This window comes from Alligator mississippiensis, chromosome 11 (genome assembly GCF_030867095.1).
Source record: "Alligator mississippiensis isolate rAllMis1 chromosome 11, rAllMis1, whole genome shotgun sequence".
NCBI classification, from domain to species: domain Eukaryota; kingdom Metazoa; phylum Chordata; order Crocodylia; family Alligatoridae; genus Alligator; species Alligator mississippiensis.
Window position 1 is genome coordinate 3,692,839 of NC_081834.1, and position 19,741 is coordinate 3,712,579.

The 19,741-nt window shown below is 48.1% G+C and overlaps 1 protein-coding gene across 3 annotated transcripts in view; it reads right to left on the reverse strand.

Moving 5' to 3' along the window:
• Window positions 1-19,066, reverse strand: part of PIAS1 (protein inhibitor of activated STAT 1) — an 88,975-nt gene extending 69,909 nt beyond the window's left edge. For 2 of the 3 annotated variants that reach the window (XM_059714527.1, XM_059714526.1), the window contains exon 1: window positions 18,926-19,066. In XM_059714527.1, the coding sequence (XP_059570510.1) occupies window positions 18,926-19,051 (126 nt within the window). In that variant the 5' untranslated portion in view covers window positions 19,052-19,066. Of the gene's footprint in view, window positions 1-17,864; window positions 17,940-18,925 lie in introns of those variants that run through there. The other variant, XM_019477710.2, reaches the window with a different exon arrangement.
• Window positions 19,067-19,741: the final 675 nt, after the last annotated feature.

Below are 19,741 nucleotides of genomic sequence, written 5' to 3' on the forward strand. Positions count from 1 at the left end.
GTATGTAAGAGAATTCTTATTTAATACGTCTGATATTGAGCTATGCCACCATTTATTTTAAAATACCATAATAATAAATATTAGCATAAGAAAGTTGGTAACTGGGAGCAAAGCCCCTTTAACTCAGAGGACACTCAACCAACCTGATAATCACCAGAAGTTTGTCTGCTATGTCAAAGTTTCATGTCATGGTAGTGTTAGAACTATGTTGTAGCCATGATGATCCCAGAAATTACACAAGAGGCAGGGATTTTTGGGGGGTGACATCCTTTATTGGACCAACTGCATAGTTGGGATAGGATTAGACAAGCTTTGAACGCCAGGCATAGAAGCTTATCTAACTGTATCCCAACTACGCAGTTGGCCCAATAAAAGATACCACCCAAAAATCCTTGCCTCTTGCATATCACTTTGTAAGATGGCTGAATACAGTCCAGTCCCCAAGGGGAAGTAATTAGGATGCAAGAGAAAGCAAAATGCATGAGATACTGATCACTTCCATGATTGCACAGTGAAACTGTGGAATCCGGCCAATCCCCAAAATGAAGTAGGGGAGAAACACCAGCAAGTCCGAGACTGGCACAGAAGATATGCTCCCCTTGCAAGGTGCACAGACAGCAGTCTGGCAACCTACACCCCTGCAAACAGCAGTCTGGCACGAATCTCCGCCATGGGTGGTGTGCCTCTGACCAGGCACTTCTCACCTTATACACAACTCAGAGGATATCGGGTCTCAGCCTCTTTGCCACCCAAGATACAACTGGCTGCCCCATAGCGGTCAAGAATTCAATGGAGATCAGGACCTTTATGTCTCAGCTAACATACATTTCAGAACATAAAAATCACCATTTACTGATCGGATCGTAGGTCCATCTTGCCTAGTAACCTACGTCACACTGTGGCAGAGAGCGGATGCTGAAAGGGGGAGTGAACCGGGTATGACCAGGGGTTTTCCGCTGTTCCTCTCTCACTTGCAGCCTCCAAGCATTTAAGATGTAGGAAGTTCTGATTTGCCTAGAATAGGTAGCATTTTCTAACTGAAAACACCTATAAATCTGCCCACAGTAGATGAAGCCCATTCTCTTGTGCTTAAAATCATGCAAGCTGCCCAGGGTTAATTCTAGGGCAAAATCATATGCGGCACTATTGCATTCCCTAGGTGTGCTCCCTTGTCTACACACTACAGGCAGTAATGACCTTGGCAACAACAGTCCCTTCAAGTCAGGGCTGAAGCACATTAAGCCAAGCAGAGGAAGCTGTTCTATGGAAAAAGGGAGTATCTTCCTTCCCAGCACCATCAGTTTGGCACTCCCCCGTTCTCTCCTTCAAGCACTACATTTACAGCACAGTTAAATTAAACAATCTTTTTTTTTTTTTTAACTCATTCTCCCTCCCCCTCCAGAAAAATAAGCTGAGAGCTGGAATTCAGATGTTATGTGCCCAGTTGCACCTACTCATGACTTGAAATATCCAAGTTCAAACTTACTAAAAAGCAGAGTACATAACAGATATTGCTTTTAGCTTGACTTCAGTCAGGATAATGCCTGCTACTAAAACACCAGTCCAGAAAAGCTCTTATGTAGACCTATCTAGTCAACCTTTCCATGCTACAGTGATTCTCAACCAGGGTGCCTTGAGATCCTTTCTAGGGTGCTGCAGGATGCCACCAAAAAGTTAGCATGGTTAGGTCTACAGACATGACTCAAGATAAATCCAGGGATTTCAAATAGAAACCTGTAGTTATGGTCTTTCTGAGTTTTTTGCAACAGAAAGAAAAATGGCCCTATCATTTTCCTGTGGACAAAACAAAACAAAACAAACCTAAGAGCCGGCATTTTTCCAAAAGGTGTCTTGAGTCTACCCAGGGGTACCTCAAGGCTAAAAAGGTTGAGAACCATTGCCAAAAACGATAATGGGACTATTATGGTAGTTACATCCACACCAGTAATTATGGGTGGCCTAAAGGCTGTCCTCAAACACACACCCATCAACCATCTGTGCTGAAAACCCCTGATACTGACCATCAGTAACAGTCCAGCTCAAATCCAGAAGCTCTGCTGAACTCCAGGAGCTGTGGCTAAGCCTCCTCCTATCCCACCCACGGCTGCACGGTGTCTGCAACTGCCCCCGGCACTGCAGGCCACAAGCATGGAAAAACCAGCAGCAGCAATCCCACAACTTCCTGTTTGACGTCTGGCCCTACTGCACCCTACTTCCTGGCCCTCCCGTTGTGCTCGACAAATAATTTGCACGCTGTACTTCCTGTCCTTCAACTCCTGGAAGGGCTCCACTCAGAAGATAAGGGTTGAATGGGTGGAGCAACTCGCGTGGCTTGGGCTGGTGGCGGACAGCCCTTTGCACTGATAATTAGTGTCAGCCATGACTTGCCCAAGAGCTGTGAAGTGAGGCACTCAATATATGACAAGTTACGACTGCATATGCAACCTTACCTCACTCTCTTACAAGCGCACATCGCAAAGATGTGGGTCTCTTACCACCGTTTGCTCCTTCACAATCCCTACCCCATCAAGAGCCCACAATGGACCTGCTCTGTGAATGAAACAGGTGTTGAATCCTTCAGGTCTTTCCTCTGACATGTTGCCTCTGCTTCATTTACTGCCAGATCCAAATTCAAATAAAGTTGCGTCTCATAAGCTTATATACAGCTGAACACATTAGCCAACTGACTCAAAACACTGATGACCTTATTGTCTCCATACCTGTTTTACAAAAGCGGGCCTGAGGCAAAAAATTAAGTGATTTGCACAAGATTATACAGGAGATCAGTGGCAGACAGCAGTACAGAACTCATGTCTTGTTGGTCTCGGGCTAGTGCCTTAACCACAGGACAATTTGTCCTCTTATAAAAGGTCCTTGCCAAGGTCACTGTATGACCATACTGCCCTGGTCACCTTCCCCTTCCATTATACAACACTGCCTAAGATGCTATTACATACAATAGCTCTGAAGGAAAAAATACACAAGAGACACCGCTCATCCATAGGTGCAGGAGCCTTAGTAATGACAGGCCAGAATACCTTAACTTCATTATTATCTGCCCAAGTCCCTCACTCTGCAATCGTAGTAATCTTACAGTGCATCCCTGCATGCCATCTACATTTTTTCTAAATATGAACTTGTTTCATTTCTTTTTTCTGCCTCCACATTCACTAACTGTTACGACACAGGATTGCTTCCGACTCTTCCGAAGCTATACACGCACGTGAAAAGACAACAGAAAGTCAAATGCCATTAAGAAATCAGTACAAAAATCCAGGATACTGAACGACCGAGTCTTTTAGCTTTGATAAATCAACTAATTTTAAAATCAGAGCACCAAAAACAACTTCATCATATATGCTTAAATCCCTGGCAGACTTCAAGTTTCTCCCATCACTTCATGAGCTGGTTTGAGCTGTTTAAAACTACTACAACCATGGGACCATGCACCTCCTGCGTCAGGTGGAGGTCCTGTACACAGGATAGGAACCTGCGCAAACGGTGGGACTTTTGCTGTCTGCTGGTTTTTCAATGCTCTCAAAAATGCATTTACACATTCAGATTTTCCTGAAAACCAACTGTTCCTCACTGAGGCCTAGGATAGGACTATCTGGGCGAATCTGAAATCCTATCCTCAATGAGGACTTCAAGCAAGTCTTCCTCCAGTTCTCTGGCAGTGAACTTCATAGCTACATAGCCTTTTCAGCTGCTCTGGCTCACATTATGATCTTAATATGAACCTAACCCTCAGTCTATGTGATTTGACAGGCAGGGATATGTTTGTGTCGAACTGTAAGTTCAATTTTGCTTTATGACTTTGATTTCTGTATTCTGTCTCTCACTTTGCATGCTGGATATTGTGTTCTGTGTTGAATGAGCCTCCTTGTTTGTGAAGAAGGCTACTGGCATCCTGGGCTGTATTAGAAGGAGCGGCGCCAGCAGGTCCAGGGCAGTGATTTTTCCCCTCTATTTGGCACTGGTGCGGCCACATCTAAAGTCCTGTGTCCCGTTTTGGGCCCCCCACTACAGAAAGGATGTGGACAAGTTGGAAAGAGTCCAGCGGAGGGCTTATAAGAAGAGGCTGAGGGAACTGGGCTTATTTCGGCTGAAGAAAAGACTGAGAGGGGATTGAATAACAGCCCTCATCTACCTGCGGGGTGATTCCAAAGTGGATGGAGCTGGACTGTTCTCAGTGGGGGCAGATGACAGGACAAGGAGCAAGTGTCTGAAGCTGCAGCAAGAGGAAGCAAGAGGAAAAAACTCTCACAAGGAAGGTAGTAAAAAACAGGAAGAGGCTACCCAGAGAGGTGGTGGTGGAGTCTCCATCCTTGGAGGTGTTTAAGACCCATCTAGACAAAGCCTTGGCTGGGATGATCTAGCTGGGGCTGGTCCTACTTTGGAGCAGGAGGTTGGCCCAAATGCAACCTGCTCAGGTCCCTTCCAACCCTCATTTTCTATGATTCGATAATGACCTTGAGCAGACGGCTGGGTCCAGACCCTCCCTGCTGGGCCATCCTGTGGAACACCCTGAAGAGGACGATAAAATCAGAAAGCTAGCAAGCAACTAGCCCAGCACAGGAGACAAATGGGCTCTTCACATGGGATTCGTGTGACGGAGACTCAGACTGCATAATTCTGAACACATGGCACAGAAGAGGGTCAAAGGCTATTCTTAATTACATGCTCCAAGGACCATATTTTGCAGACACACTGCTCTAAAAGAGCCAGAGTTATCTCAATTAACTCTAAATGAATTACTTTGCAAAGCCTGCCCTCCTGAAGGGGTTAACTGAGTAGTTCAGAGAGCTGGCAGCAAGCAGCAGGGTGCCTGGGAGGGCCACAGCACTGATTTGGAGGCCTAAGTGCAGAGCCAGCATCTCAAGAAAACATAATGGGTTGCGAGCACCATCTGGCAGCATGCCTTAAGGGTTCCAGAGCAGGGGCTGGCAGCCTTTTAGGAGTGGCAGGCCGAAATAACAGAGCTCAGGCCAAAGGCAGGCCACCGTTTCTGACCCAGCTGCCATGCCACGGGCAAACGAGTGCCTCACTGTCAATTCCCCTGCCACCAAATTGCCACCAATGTCCCAGCTTTGCAGGCTAGATAAAAATCCACTTGTGGGCTGAATCTGTCCAGTTCCAGAACAAAAACTTGGCTCTGCCCAGACACAGTTGACTTTGCAGCATGTGCAATTACTCACAGCAAAAAGGTGTCTATCCAAAAGAGAGATTGGGACAGATTCCACGGTGAGAAGGCAATGTTTAAATGGAGGCCCTGCCTGGTTCTGTACACGAGAACACACCTAGGATGCACGCCAGAGAACATAGTTTACCCATGTACCATTCAAATAGCAGCTGGACCTCAGCAGGATTGACCTGGAGAGGCTCGCAAGGTGGGCGGATCAACACCTGATGCTATTCAACACAGAGAAATGCAAGGTGCTCCACCCTGGGAGAAAGAACCCACATCATACTTATAGGCTCGGCGGCGCTACACTCACTAACACCACGACCGAAAAAGAGACTTGGAGGATCTCATAGATTCATAGATGCTAGGGTCGGAAGGGACCTCAATAGATCATCAAGTCCAACCCCCTGCATAAGCAGGAAAGAGTGCTGGGTCTAGATGACCCCAGCTAGATACTCGTCTAACCTCCTCTTGAAGACCCCCAGGGTAGGGGAGAGCACCACCTCCCTTGGGAGCCCGTTCCAGACCTTGGCCACTCGAACTGTGAAGAAGTTCTTCCTAATGTCCAGTCTAAATCTGCTCTCTGCTAGCTTGTGGCCATTGTTTCTTGTAACCCCTGGGGGCGCCTTGGTGAATAAAACCTCACCAATTCCCTTCTGTGCCCCCGTGATGAACTTATAGGCAGCCACAAGGTCGCCTCTCAACCTTCTCTTGCGGAGGCTGAAAAGGTCCAGTTTCTCTAGTCTCTCCTCGTAGGGCTTGGTCTGTAGGCCCTTAACCATACGAGTGGCCCTTCTCTGGACCCTCTCCAGGTTATCCGCATCCTTCTTGAAGTGCGGCGCCCAGAATTGCACGCAGTACTCCAACTGCGGTCTGACCAGCGCCCGATAGAGGGGAAGTATCACCTCCCTGGACCTATTCGTCATGCATCTGCTGATGCACGATAAAGTGCCATTGGCTTTTCTGATGGCTTCGTCACACGCCGGCTCATGTTCATCTTGGAGTCCACTAGGACTCCAAGATCCCTCTCCACCTCTGTGCCACCCAGCAGGTCATTCCCTAAGCTGTAGGTGTGCTGGACATTTTTCCTCCCTAGGTGCAGCACTTTGCATTTCTCCTTGTTGAACTGCATCCTGTTGTTTCCTGCCCACTTGTGCAACCTGTCCAGGTCTGCCTGCAGCTGTTCCCTGCCCTCCGGCGTGTCCACTTCTCCCCATAGCTTTGTGTCATCTGCAAACTTGGACAGAGTATATTTGACTCCCTCGTCCAAGTCGCTGATGAAGAGATTAAAGAGTATCGGTCCAAGGACCGAGCCCTGCGGGACCCCACTGCCCACACCCTTCCAGGTCGAGACCGACCCATCCACCACGACTCTCTGGGTGCGACCCTCCAGCCAATTCGCCACCCACCGGACTGTGCAGTCATCCACATCACAGCCTCTTAATTTGTTCACCAGTATGGGGTGGGATACCGTATCGAAGGCCTTCCTGAAGTCTAAGTATACGACATCCACCCCTCCTGTGTCCAGGCATTTTGTAACCTGGTCATAGAAAGAGACTAGATTGGTCAGGCACGATCTGCCTGCCACAAACCCATGCTGGTTTCCCCTCAGCATAATTTGCCCTGCCGGGCTCTCACAAATGTGAGCCTTGATAATTTTTTCAAAGACTCGCAAGGTCCCTTCCAGGCCTGACGTCTTTAAACCTATGGATGAGCCTGGTATACAACCGGTGAAAAAACAAGAGCTCTTTGACCTCAGACAGCAGGAGCTCAAGACTTTAGATTCAGAAGTCCAAGGTTTGAACCATGTTCACGGCTAGCTTCATACATTTATAATGTTGTGCCCCTAGAGACAGGGACTTCTTGAACTTGGTGCATTGCCTGGGGTCAGAAGTCCCACTTGCAGTGCACACACACACACGGGCCATTTTCCTACACGAGGAAAATTAAAAATACATTCACAGGGGAATAGCCCACACATTAAAACCCTAGTGTAGACAGGATGAGGTGCAGTTTTACATCAGGACAGCTACACTAAGAGTTATTAGATTAAAAAATAAAGAAGGGGGGTGCAGGAGTTTTAAACAGTATAACTGCCAGGCCAGAACCCATGCTCCCTCCCACCCCAGCAAGAACCTGGCTCCCTTCGACATGTTCACCTTCTGGCCCCGTGACTGCTACAGTCCTTTCTGCCCAGCGGCCCAGCTTCAGCAGGAGGAAGGGCAGAAAGGCCCTCAACCTGGACACTTGCCAGGGAACCAGGATACATTGCTTAAAAGTCCCGGCTAGGCACAGCCAAGAGCTCTGGTCTCCCCGCCCCAGGGAAAGTGTCCCAACCACTAGGTTCGGAGCAAAACAATGTATGAAGCTAAAACAGCCACTGAGCGTAGGGTTTTTTTCTTCTATTCAACCAAGGGCTACACGCAGCTCACACATTTCCTAGATGTTACTGAAATGCAACAGGGAATAGGCGCAGGTGGACAAGTCGGTGGCCACTCTGAGACACTCCCAACTATACAGCACTGACCAGTTCTAATTGTCTCATGATCTGCCCAGTCCAGAAAGAGAAGTGTGTACCAAATCTAGATGTCTTAGTGCTTTTATGGAACAGAATGCTGCCTAATGTCTCAGATGTGCCCTTTAGATCAGCGGTTCCCAACCTTATTTTTCTGCACCCCAGTGCTGGGAGCAGACAGAGTGTGGTGGTAGTGGCAGCAGCAGTGGCAGTGGTGCAGAAGAACTCCCGGCATGCAGCACAGCTCATATTTTCTGTGCAGCGCCACCAACATTGCACCCATGACCCTCATTTGGGTCGTGACCCGGGGTTGGGAACCACTCCTTTAGACATAAGTATCACTTAAGCATCTTACAGGCAGAAAGGGATGCAAGTCTCAATGCATGTCCTGACCTCAGTTCATAAACTCAGAGACATTAGGGCTGGAAGGGACCTCAGAAGATCTTTGAGTCCAGCCCCCTGTCCCAGGGGCAGAAAGTCAGCAGGGGTCACAGGATCCCAGCAAGATAAACATCCAAATGTCTCTTGAAGGTGTTCAAACTAGGTGCCTGAACCACCTCTGGTGGCAGTCTATTCCAAACCTTGGGGGTTTGGACAGTAAAGAAGTTCTTCCTTATGTCCAGCCTGAAATGGTCATGGAGGAGTTTGTGACGGTTCAACCTTGCCATTCCTTGGGGCACTCTGGTGATTTCTGGAGAGCGCATTTATACTCCCAGCTCCCTTCCTGTTAGGGCTGCAAAGGGACTTCTTTAGAAGGCCTAGCCCCAAAGGAAGGCAGTAATACAGAAGAGCAGATGTGACCTCCAAAGTCGCAGCTGAGCAAAACTTCCCATTCAAAGGACAATTTTTCAAAACACCCTATCACCCATGTGTCTAACAGCAAGAAGATTTTGAACAGATATAAACACCTTCCTTGAAACTGCACTTTTATTTAATTTACCCATGTTTATTCATTTTCTTGTCCCACATGTCCCTGAAAAGATAGTAGTCAAGTTCAGGGGAGACTTGATGCATATGTGCTAGAAACAACAGACCTCCAGTTGGTCGCTGTACCAAATTCTCCAGTGACTAGCCAGGTGGTAAAACCTAACACCTACTTATCCTTGGTCTTAGGACATGGTGCTGTGTCACCCAAACAGAGCACCGAGCCACTCCAAGATATGCCCACAGACTGGCAGTAGCACAGAATTAATAATGCATGGCCATGTGTGAATGATGGTGGAGATGCTGGTCATGCTCAACCAACCTGATTTCCTACTACCATCGAGGGACAGCCATTGTAGCTTGGGGCAGGGAGCAAGGGCAGTGAATGTGATACACCCCGGCTTTAAGATTTTTGACCATCTCCCACAACAGTCTCGTTAATAAGCTAAGAAAATATAGTCTAGTGGACACACAAGGGGCTCGTGGATCATCATGTTTCAGGATCATGTTCCATCAATGACTCTGAGTCCAATTAGGAGGAGGTATCAACCGTAGTTTAGTATTTTCATCAGTGATTTGGAGGATGGGATCGAGTGCAGTTAGTCGATCTGTAGATGGCACCATGTAGTAGAGGAGTTCAGAGATTTTGGATAGGATTTAGGCAGACACTTCTTCGAGTCAATGTGGTATCTTTTAACAGACCAACTAAATAGTTAGAAAAATTGTTCTCTGTAAGCTTTCGGAAACAAACACCCTTTCTTGGGATAGGATAAGCATTCAAAATAGCCTTGATAAACTGCACAAATCAATCAAAATTAATAAAGACAAATCTGATGCATATTAAACTGGGGAATGACTAAGCTTAATGAGTCAGTATGCTCTTGTAGAAAAAATATATTTCAGCTGGAGGACCACTTAAGTTTTGGTGACCTGACAAGGGCCACACACAGTCTTGCAAAAGATATTTTAACAAATTATATATAAAAAACAAATCATATGCTAAAAAAAAAGTCAAACGTCTATAATATTAATTTTATTAAAAAAAATAATTTGTCCTAATTGGGGGGGGGGGGGGGGGGTGTTGAGTAGTGTATAGAGAAACAAATCTTACTCGTCTATATTGTGGAGGGGGTGAGGAGGCGTACGTGGGGCTGCCTGCGTGCCAGGTCCCGGATGTCAGCTGGGGTTAGATGGAAGGAGGCTGTGGGGGGAATGATTCTTCTACTTTAACCAGCAGTGGTGAGGCATCACAGAGTACAGTGTTCAGTTTTGGGTACTGCACTTCAAGAAAACTGTAAATACGATAGCAAGAGAACAGCACAGAGCAACAGAAATGATTACAGGTCTAGGAAACGTGACTTCCAAAGAAGCTGAAAGAACCAAAGTTTAGTTCTTTAGAGAAAGCTACGGGGGAGGGGGCAGGAGGAATTTCATAAAAGTCTTCAAAATGCTTAAAGAGTAGTAATAAAGAGGATGGTGACTGCCTATTCCCTTTGGCCCAGGGGAGGGGACAGGATAAGTAGTAACAGCCTAAATTGCAACAAGAGAAATTTAAAAAGAGGAGGGTGATTCAGCACTGGAAGATTTCCTAACCTCTCTAGGTAACATCCATCCTTGAAAGCTTTAACAGCAGATTAGGCAAATGGTTTAAACAGGGGTGATTACCCCAGCCCCTCCCCAAAAACAGGAAACTGGATTGGATGACCTCCTGAGGTCTCTTCCAGCCCTTTTTTTTTTTTCCCTTTAAGACTAAATGGCCCTTTTACACACGTCAGAAGCCGTGAAACATTTGCAATTAGTCTCCTATTTTATTCACATACTTAGTGAAACATCACCAAGTGGAAGCAACAGCGGGGCCTGACTAGTCATCTGTGGATGTGCATGTTACTTTTGCAGTGCTAGATATACCCTTATCATGCTACAAGAAAGCAAGCGTGCGCACACGTAGGCTGTCTGTAGTCAGAGCCATCCCTAGTGGGGGGCAGATTGGGGCAAGCGCCCCAGGCCCCGTGGACAGTGCCATACAGGTGGCCACCACACGCTACCGGCTCTCCTGCTACCACCACCGAGCGCTGCCAGCTCCAGCCACTCGCCACCCCCCGCCAAGCCCCACACAGCCCTAGGATCAGCTCTGTCTGTAGTACTATAAAGAGGACAGGTTTGCCACAGATGGTAGATCCACCACAAAAACAGCTATTTTGAACAGGAACGTTGTTGTAGCCCTACCTTCTGTAGCACCACATCTAACACAGAAACAGTTACAGGGAGCAGTGTAGGGGGGAGGTCTCTCCAGCCCCTAGCATCCCAAAGTGCTCTGCTGTTCCTCCCCACCCGCAAAGGAGGAGGAAGGGAGAGCAATTATCTCCCCGACAGCCTGCAGGTCTGCTCCCACCAAGCCTGTCCTAGAGCTGCCGCTGCCCTGCTCAGCCAGGGTTGCAGCAACAGCTCTCAGGAGGCCCGAGACCACAGATCAGCTCTCGCTACTGCCGAAGGCTGGCGAGCAGCTCTATCAGCTGCTGTTCTTCTTTCCCATGACATTTTAGGATTAGACGCCGATCTATGAATGTTGTAAATCTGATAACCATTTGACTGTTTCAGGGGTAGCTGCATAGCTTGATTTTAGATGGCCATTAAGTGATCAAATTAAGTAATTGTGCACAATCTGAAAAAAAAAAAAAATCACACACCAGTCTCAAGCCGGACTGTAGCCACCCTGTATCAGCTGGTGCCACCCTGTAACAGCTAGTGGGGCTAGTAGAAACTACTGATGAAGCAGGGGGAGACCACCTGATGCAGGGAGTTGTAGTCAATGGGAGCAAGGCTGAGCAGACAGGGCACACCCCACCTCACCCTCCTGAACAGCGACTGGCAGGCAGTGAAGCAGCTGGGGGCAGCCTCTCTACCTTAGCTGCCTCACTGACAAGCTTATATGGGAGTAGGGGAACAAAGGAGCAGCCCCCTATTATCCCCTAACCAGAGAATAGGGATATTTAGCACTCCAGGCATGGGGTTGTACACATCCCATAGCACTCACCCCCCCACCCCCGTGTTACAAAGCGGCTCAGCACTTTGCCGAGCTAAAAATGACATGGACAAAGATGTTTATTATACTTGAACATTTAGATTTTGGAGCCAAAAGATGCGAAGGGTTTGATTACAGCTTAAAATCCAGAAAATGAATAACACGGCTCTCTTTGCCTCTCCACAGATGTCCATACAAGATCTGGCAGCTTGCTATAAAACTCCTGCATCAGTAAAGTTGTACCTGCCAGGTGGGAAGTAAGCAAGAGATTATGAAGATCAACGATGGTCCTGAATGTGTCAGGTTGCGTCTGGTCCCAGCATCTCCTGCCAACTTGAAGGGGCAAAGCAAACATGCTGGGACACAGCACGGGAAATATTACCCAACCGCTGTATTACCTTATTTCCAGAAATGTTAAAGTTTAAAATAGTTTATGTTGGGGAATGGCCCAAGACAGCATTTAGACAACCTTAGCCGCAGTGGCCAATTTTTTTTTTTTTGGCAGTGACTGTATTCATGTTTGAGGCAGAAAGCAATGCTCATCGACTCGTAGTGACAACACTGATTGAAGTTCCAAAGTCAACAGTCACTTCAAAAGCTTCAAGCAAGCCGTACTATTTATTTTATCATTTTTGTACTTTAATGACCTAAATAAGTCATTTACTAAAAGGAATCCACTTGTTACAGAGACTTTTGGTTTCTTTTCCTTCCAGGAAAAAAAAACCTAAACTAAATTTGTCAAAAAGCATTTTCTAACATGAAAATTGTATATAACCAAGCATTTTACTGAAAAAAGAATGAAGCCAAAGCTCCCCATATTAATTTGGCCTACGCAGCACTGGAATGGTGACAGCAATGAACAGTGCAATGCCCGAGACAGTCAATAGAAATCTTGAGTTTTATCAAGAGGATTCTTCGGGACTCGGTTGTTTGAATGCGTGTCACGGTAGCCGGCCAAACGCATTCTTCCAAAAGGAAGAAAGCAAGAAGTTTCCCTGCAGATGTGCCTACAACAATCGGAGACCAGGTTCGTATTCACAACAGACAGCATTAATTCAAGCATCTGGCCTTGAAAGATGTGCAGGATACATGGCGACAGCTTTTTGACGCAAAGTCACGTTTACGCTCTTCATTATCCTTATTGCTCTCCCGAGGCCTCGATTTCCTTTTAACCAGGGAGATGCAGAGAAGCCTTCCTTCAGAAAAGCACCCCAGAAAGGCTTCAATTGGATCCACAACGCCTGAAGCGTAGGCAGCAGAAGCAGCCAAAGCAAACACCTTGAGACATTTCCGATACAAGTTTATGTGCAGAAAAGAAATCTCCCCACAAACAGAGCCAAAGACCTGAATACCAATATTGTGAGGTGAAAGGCAAGTAGCAAGAGATCTTAACTCCTTTCATGGCCACAAACCCTCTGGGGTCTTGCTCCCTCTCCTCTCCCACCATGCTTTCTCTTCCCCCACAAAATAACCCTTTTAAAAGCCTCATGCCCAGCAAGAAAGGTACAATTACCCTGAATTCAATAGTCTCAGCAAGGTCCATGCAGCAGCACGTTGATGGAGTTCACTAGCTGATTAACCTTGGGTTTCTGCTATGGACTCACTCATGAGTATTACTGCAATCAACAGGGATTACAAGCGATGCTTAAGGGACATGGAGAGAATAATTGCTCAGAGGGACTGGAGAAAGTCGGGGTATTTCACAAAGGCGACATGGAAAAAACTTGAGCCTCCACTGTTGTGAAGACTGTTCTGTACAGCAATTGTGCTAAAAGAGAAATGTTTAAAATGCTGGGCTGTACAAGAACAGGCTGCAAGAATTAAATCCACTAGGTTAAACAGGAGTAGCGACAAGTGGGTATATACTTTTACAATGAAATTAAAAGACAGGGGTCCAATCTCACATATCTAAAGTAAAAAACTAACATGCAGCCAAGTTGCTGTCTGGACATGAGAACGTTTCTGTCTTTCATTGAGGTTTTCCAGAATCACATACCGTGTATGATGCCCAAAAGATGCCCTAGCATATCTACCCCACATACAATTAAAGAACATGCCCAAACCTCTGTCTGTCCTCTGAATCAAGAAGGAAAGGGAGGAGAGAGGGGGAAAAAAAAACAAACAAAAAACAAACAAGAGAAAAAGGCTAAATTAACCGGCTATTACCTGCCTATTTCTTGGCTTCCAACCTTTGAAGGCTTGCCTATTTTAAATGCTTTGCCTGTACAATAAAAAGGGAAACAAACTGGCAATGCATGAAATAATTCATCAGCATCTATTAGACAACTGTTCCTACATCTTTCCTCTTCCACTCAAGCATCCATGAATAAAGAATGCAACTCCTACATCCCTGCAAAAAACTTAAGATGGGCACTAGTGAAGTATAAAGCCTTCACAACTAAGTGTATGCACTGTATTTATGTGCACACAAAATGCAATTCAACTTTTATTGGCAATAGAGAAGTGGCATGGGGTTGGACTTTTACAGCTGAACAATGATGCACAACTTCCCATTTTATTCACTCCATTTCTGCAGTTCTAATGTGAAAGTAAATGCTTAAAAATGGATACCTAGCCTAAATATTCCTGGAAGCTTACACTGATGTTCAGGATTACAAATATGAAAGCAATAAGAATGACAGCCTGATCATCATTTGCTTTAGAGCACAGAAGTGCACAGTCCAAACAAAATACTAAAAGAAGGTTTGATACAAAAAGCCTCACCACGAGGGTAAAATTCTAACTGAACACTGAAGAACGCTTACAGTCATCATCAGTGATGGTGACAACATTTAAAGTAACTTCTATGCTGCATTTTTCTCATATCAGGAAGTCTGTCACACTTAAAGCTCCTCTTACCACCACTTGAAAGCCATAATATTTATGGGTTTTCAATAGTGACATAATGGCTTCCCTACCTATATGAAGAAAGTATCACCTATTCGAAAGTTATAACATAAAACTGTTTTTATCCAAACACTGTTGTGCAGAAGTACTATTATGTATTTTCATTCAAACTCTCAGTTCACTTTTCTTAAACTGGAAATTGTATCTAACAAGAAACACACCAGGGATCTCTTTAATCCCCCAAGGCACTTTCTTAAAATGAGAGAGAACAAAGGAGGAAACCTCCCAGCATGTGTTTTCCAAACCAGCTTCTTAGGACGGTATCAAGAATGACAATACTTGAGTACAAGCTATTTTTATTCTTTGATCCACATATAACAATTGATTATCCCAAACTGTGCAACGATTTCCAAGAGACATGAGTATAGAGCAGAGATCACAATAATAGTCAGCCTAAGAGAGACGCAAGGAAGACTGAAGGAGAGGTTTAAAACACACACGAGTATACTCCCTCCAATTAGAAAGAGCTTTAAATAACTTACCTTGAGATAAATTAGTGCCGGTATGCAATTAGAGAGGGGTAGCAATTAAGAAAAGAAAAATTCACATGCATCACAGCCTATAGATCTAGGGAAGTAAGCAGAGAGCTGAATTCCAAAAAAACAAGTCACCTTGCTATACAATTATAGGAACAAAAACAGGTCTTGGTTCATCTTGGAACTTTAAAATTTATGCTTTCCACTTGTGCCCAAATTCACTTTTGTTTTTGTAATTCTCTCTCATTGGGTACAATTTAAAATAGATATATATATATATTTTTTTTACTCTGTATATTTAACAGCAGTACATGCCTAATCAAGGTGAGTTTCCCCCTCTAGTTTCTGTACGAAGATACTACAAAACAACCACCACCTTTAGACATGTTTTCTTATTTGACAATTTGACCAAGTGCAGAAACTTGCAACTATTTAAACTTGGCTTTTTTCTCTCTCACCATAAACTCACTAGATTTTAAAACCAATGCTGGCCCTTTCATTAGTCTTAGGGCCAGAAAAGACCAAAGTTCTTGCCTGAGACTATTAAAATAGTGAAAAAAACCTATTATTTTACTTCACAAGCAACATACTTAAAAGCGTTTCTTGTTCTGTTGTGAATTTCCAGCCCTCACACGTAAAATCTCATTTTACCTTCCAAATCCAGAGAGAGTACATGTGTGCGCCCTTTTTCCCTTAGGGCGATCACAGCACTTGCTGCTAATTGCCTATTCCCTACAAAGCTTTCACCCCATCCAGTACTTGAAGTAATGGGTCTTTACAGACCAGCCAACAAGTGAGGTCTAACCCAACTTCAGCTCAGGTAGCAGACTTGACATCCCCTGCGCTTGGGTTCAGTTTCTGTGCCCGTTTGAAAAGGGGAGTCCAGAATCTGAACAGTACACGCCATGTGGGCAGCGGGAAAGCCTGCACGCTAAATGGATGGCTCTAGCTCCTCAATCTGTGAAAATATTACACTTTCAAGTTTTTTTTTAATTAATATATTTTGTGCTCCAGGTCAAATCACATCGACTGAGCGGAACTCAATCGTTCCAAAAACCGTATCAACTCAGCAGGCAGAACTCAACCCACGTGCGGTGCAACAACCAGCAAGCATCCTCCATCCCAAGCGCTCACCCTGGGACTTCAGACACTTGATTTCGGTGTGCAAGAGGCCGAGTTACACCTGCTCTTCAGCCGCACACTTGGAGGACCATCGTAAACCTGCAGATTTTCAGCGCACCGGCACCGGTCATCTTCCGACGCAGGGAGAGCGTGACACTCGCAAGACAGCTGACCGTTTCACGTCCAGCTTCAGAGCCCCAAAGACGGCAAGAAACCATCCCCGGCTGCTCGCGGGGGGAGCAGAGCAGCAGCTGAAGGAGCGGGCGCGAGGAGATCGACGGCAGGGCCGGGGAAGGAACCGAGGCACGTACAAAACACGGAGCAGCAACTGGTAGGGGGAAGGCGACTAGACGACATCTCCGGCTCCTTCCTCGAGCGCTGGAGATGTGGCTTTCCCCTCCCCTCCCCCAAGCACGCCGAGGCAAGAGGCTCTGGGATGGCAAGGAAGGAGAGATTCGAGTTTCAGACGGCCAGCGATCGATACCCTTGACAGCGCCGGTCGCCGTCCCTCTCCACACCTCACGAATACCCTGCCAAAAACAAAACAACCCCCCCACCCAAAAATACACACAACCCCACAAGTATTAGCTCCTTGCTCGTGGGTGCCGGGTAATCCCCCCCCCTCCCCCCAAATACACACAACCCCACAAGTATTAGCTCCTTGCTCGTGGGTGCCGGGTAATCCCCCCCCCTCCCCCCAAATACACACAACCCCACAAGTATTAGCTCCTTGCTCGTGGGTGCCAGGTAATCCCCCCCCCTCCCCAAATACACACAGCCCCACAAGTATTAGCTCCTTGCTCGTGGGTGCCGGGTAATCCCCCCCCCCTCCCCCCAAATACACACAACCCCACAAGTATTAGCTCCTTGCTCGTGGGTGCCGGGTAATCCCCCCCCCTCCCCCCAAATACACACAACCCCACAAGTATTAGCTCCTTGCTCGTGGGTGCCAGGTAATCCCCCCTCCCCCCAAATACACACAACCCCACAAGTATTAGCTCCTTGCTCGTGGGTGCCAGGTAATCCCCCCCCCATCCATTTAAACCTCTGCTAAATACACCCCCAAAGCCAAGTGCCACGCAGCTACACGGCTGTCACGTTACTGTATTTACAGCACGAAAACGGCGAAAAATAAATCCCCGTCTCAACCCAATTATCATCCGGAAAGAGATTTGGGGGGACAGGAGCCAAAAAAAAAGGGGGGTTTCTTACAGTGTCCTGCAATAGGACTGGAAACAAACAGCAGAAAAGGCAGCGGAGGATAGAAGTGGGACCTGTCCGTGGGGGGTGGTGGGGGTGGAAATGGTCACCGGTGCGTGTGCACGGCCCCAGACACACGCAGGGCGATCACCTGGATGGACCCGGGGGGACTATAATAATGGTAATGATGGATATGAGAGACATTTTGCAACATTTGGGGTAGGGAGGACGGCAGGGTGCTGCTGCACACAGGAGCAGTCGCTGCTCGGGACGGCGCGGAGGTGCAAGCTCCAGGTCGCGAGCGGGGAAGCCCGGTCGGTGCAGGCTGCCGGCGGACGGGCTGCGGCCGGGGGCGAGCCCCCGGGAGCGACCCCCCGGCGCGGGCACGCCCGGGCCGGCGCGAGGAGGCAGCTGCGAGGCGGTGGCGGGGGAGCAGGCCGCGGCCCCGGGGCAGAGGCGGGGGCCGGGCCGGGCCGGGGTCGGGTCGGGCCGGGAATTGGAGCTGCGCTTTACCTTCAGTTCCGCACTGTCCGCCATCTTGCCGCTCGGCGCGCAGGCGCAGTGAACCCGCGGGGCGGGGCGGGGGGCGGGGCCTCCGCGCGCTGCGTTTGAATCGCGGCGCCATCTTGCCCCCCCCCCCGCCTCCCGCCGGCGGGCGGGGCCCTCGCGCACACGCACCCGCACACGTGCAAGTGCACACACACACACACTGAGTGCCCCCACACAAGTGCCCCTGTGTACATCCTCACAGAAGTGCACGCACCTCCCCACATCCAGTGTCCACCCACCCCCACACAGCCGTGCACGCACACGCCCTCACACCCAGTGCGCACATCCCCACACACACCTCCCCTATCCAGTCTACACCCCCACACTGCACACACCTGCCCACAAGTGCCAGTGCACGCACACACCCCACACACACTTGCACACCCCCCACACTGCACACACCCTGTCACGTCCAGTGCACACACACACCCCACACACACCTCCCCCTATCCAGTGCACACCCCCCACACGTGCCAATGCATACACACCCCCACACACACCTCCCCATCCAGTTTACACCCCCACACTGCACACACCTGCCCACAAGTGCCAGTGCGCGCACACACCCCACACACTTCCCCCATCCAGTGCACACCCCCCACACTGCACACACCCTCTCACGTCCAGTGTACACCCCCAAGTGCCAGTGCACACACCCCCCCACACACACCTCCCCCTATCCAGTGCACACCCCCCACACACGTGCCAATGCATACACACCCCCACACACACCTCCCCATCCAGTTTACACCCCCACACTGCACACACCTGCCCACAAGTGCCAGTGCGCGCACACACCCCACACACTTCCCCCATCCAGTGCACACCCCCCACACTGCATACACCCTCTCACGTCCAGTGTACACCCCCAAGTGCCAGTGCACACCCCCCCCACACACACCTCCCCCTATCCAGTGCACACCCCCTCTCACATCCACTGTACACCCCCACACATGTGCCCATGTGCACACCCCCCCCCAAAGCACACATGCACACGTGAGGAGCAGAGGCACACATGCACGCACCTGCTCTTTTCCAGAAGAAGTCCCGTCCCAGCTGGGCTTGGGCCGAGCGCCTCTCCGCGCCGTGAAGTCGCCTTCACGAAAGCTTGTGCGCGACCCATCATCTTCGTTAGAGAGATATAATTGCATTTCATTACACAAGAAAGTGCATATCTACCCTCATTACCTGGGGAACGGAGGCCTTTTTCGCTGGGAGATCCCGGTTGCAATACCAGGGCTCTCGAGGTGCTCGTCCCACAGCTGCGGCCGAAGACAAAGGTGCATGCATGCATAATTTTGGACGTCAAACACAGCGGTCTAACCCCCCGGCCCCGTGATAAACTGAAGATGTTGGCTTTCTAACGAGACATCCCACCGCATGCATACACCCGTGTCCATGCAAGGCTTTTATCTAGTGTTTGAGACCGTAAAAAAGTGCCAACTCCGAACATTTAAGAGCTTATGAGGTAGGGGAAGGTCCTAAAGAGTTTGTGTGGCGAGAGCTGGCTGCTCTTTGGAAATAAAACCCCCAAAAGCGTCTCCTTTCTGGTTGCTGGAGGGTGGGTGGGTGAGCAGGACTGCCGAGTGCCCCGACCCACGGTGCTCATGTCGCAGAGGGCTCAGCCCGTGTCACGAAAACTGCAGCACAGGTGCCCTCCCACAGAGATTGTAAAGGAATTGGCATACATATGCTCTGCTCCCATGCAGGGGGGGAAAAAAAAAAAATATGCAAGCTTTTTTCTGCACTGAAATATTACCAAAAAAAAAAAAACACCCTGATTTTTTGTAGCACGTACAAGACAAACTATTTTTCTTTTCTCCTCTCCAAAGCCGAGAAGA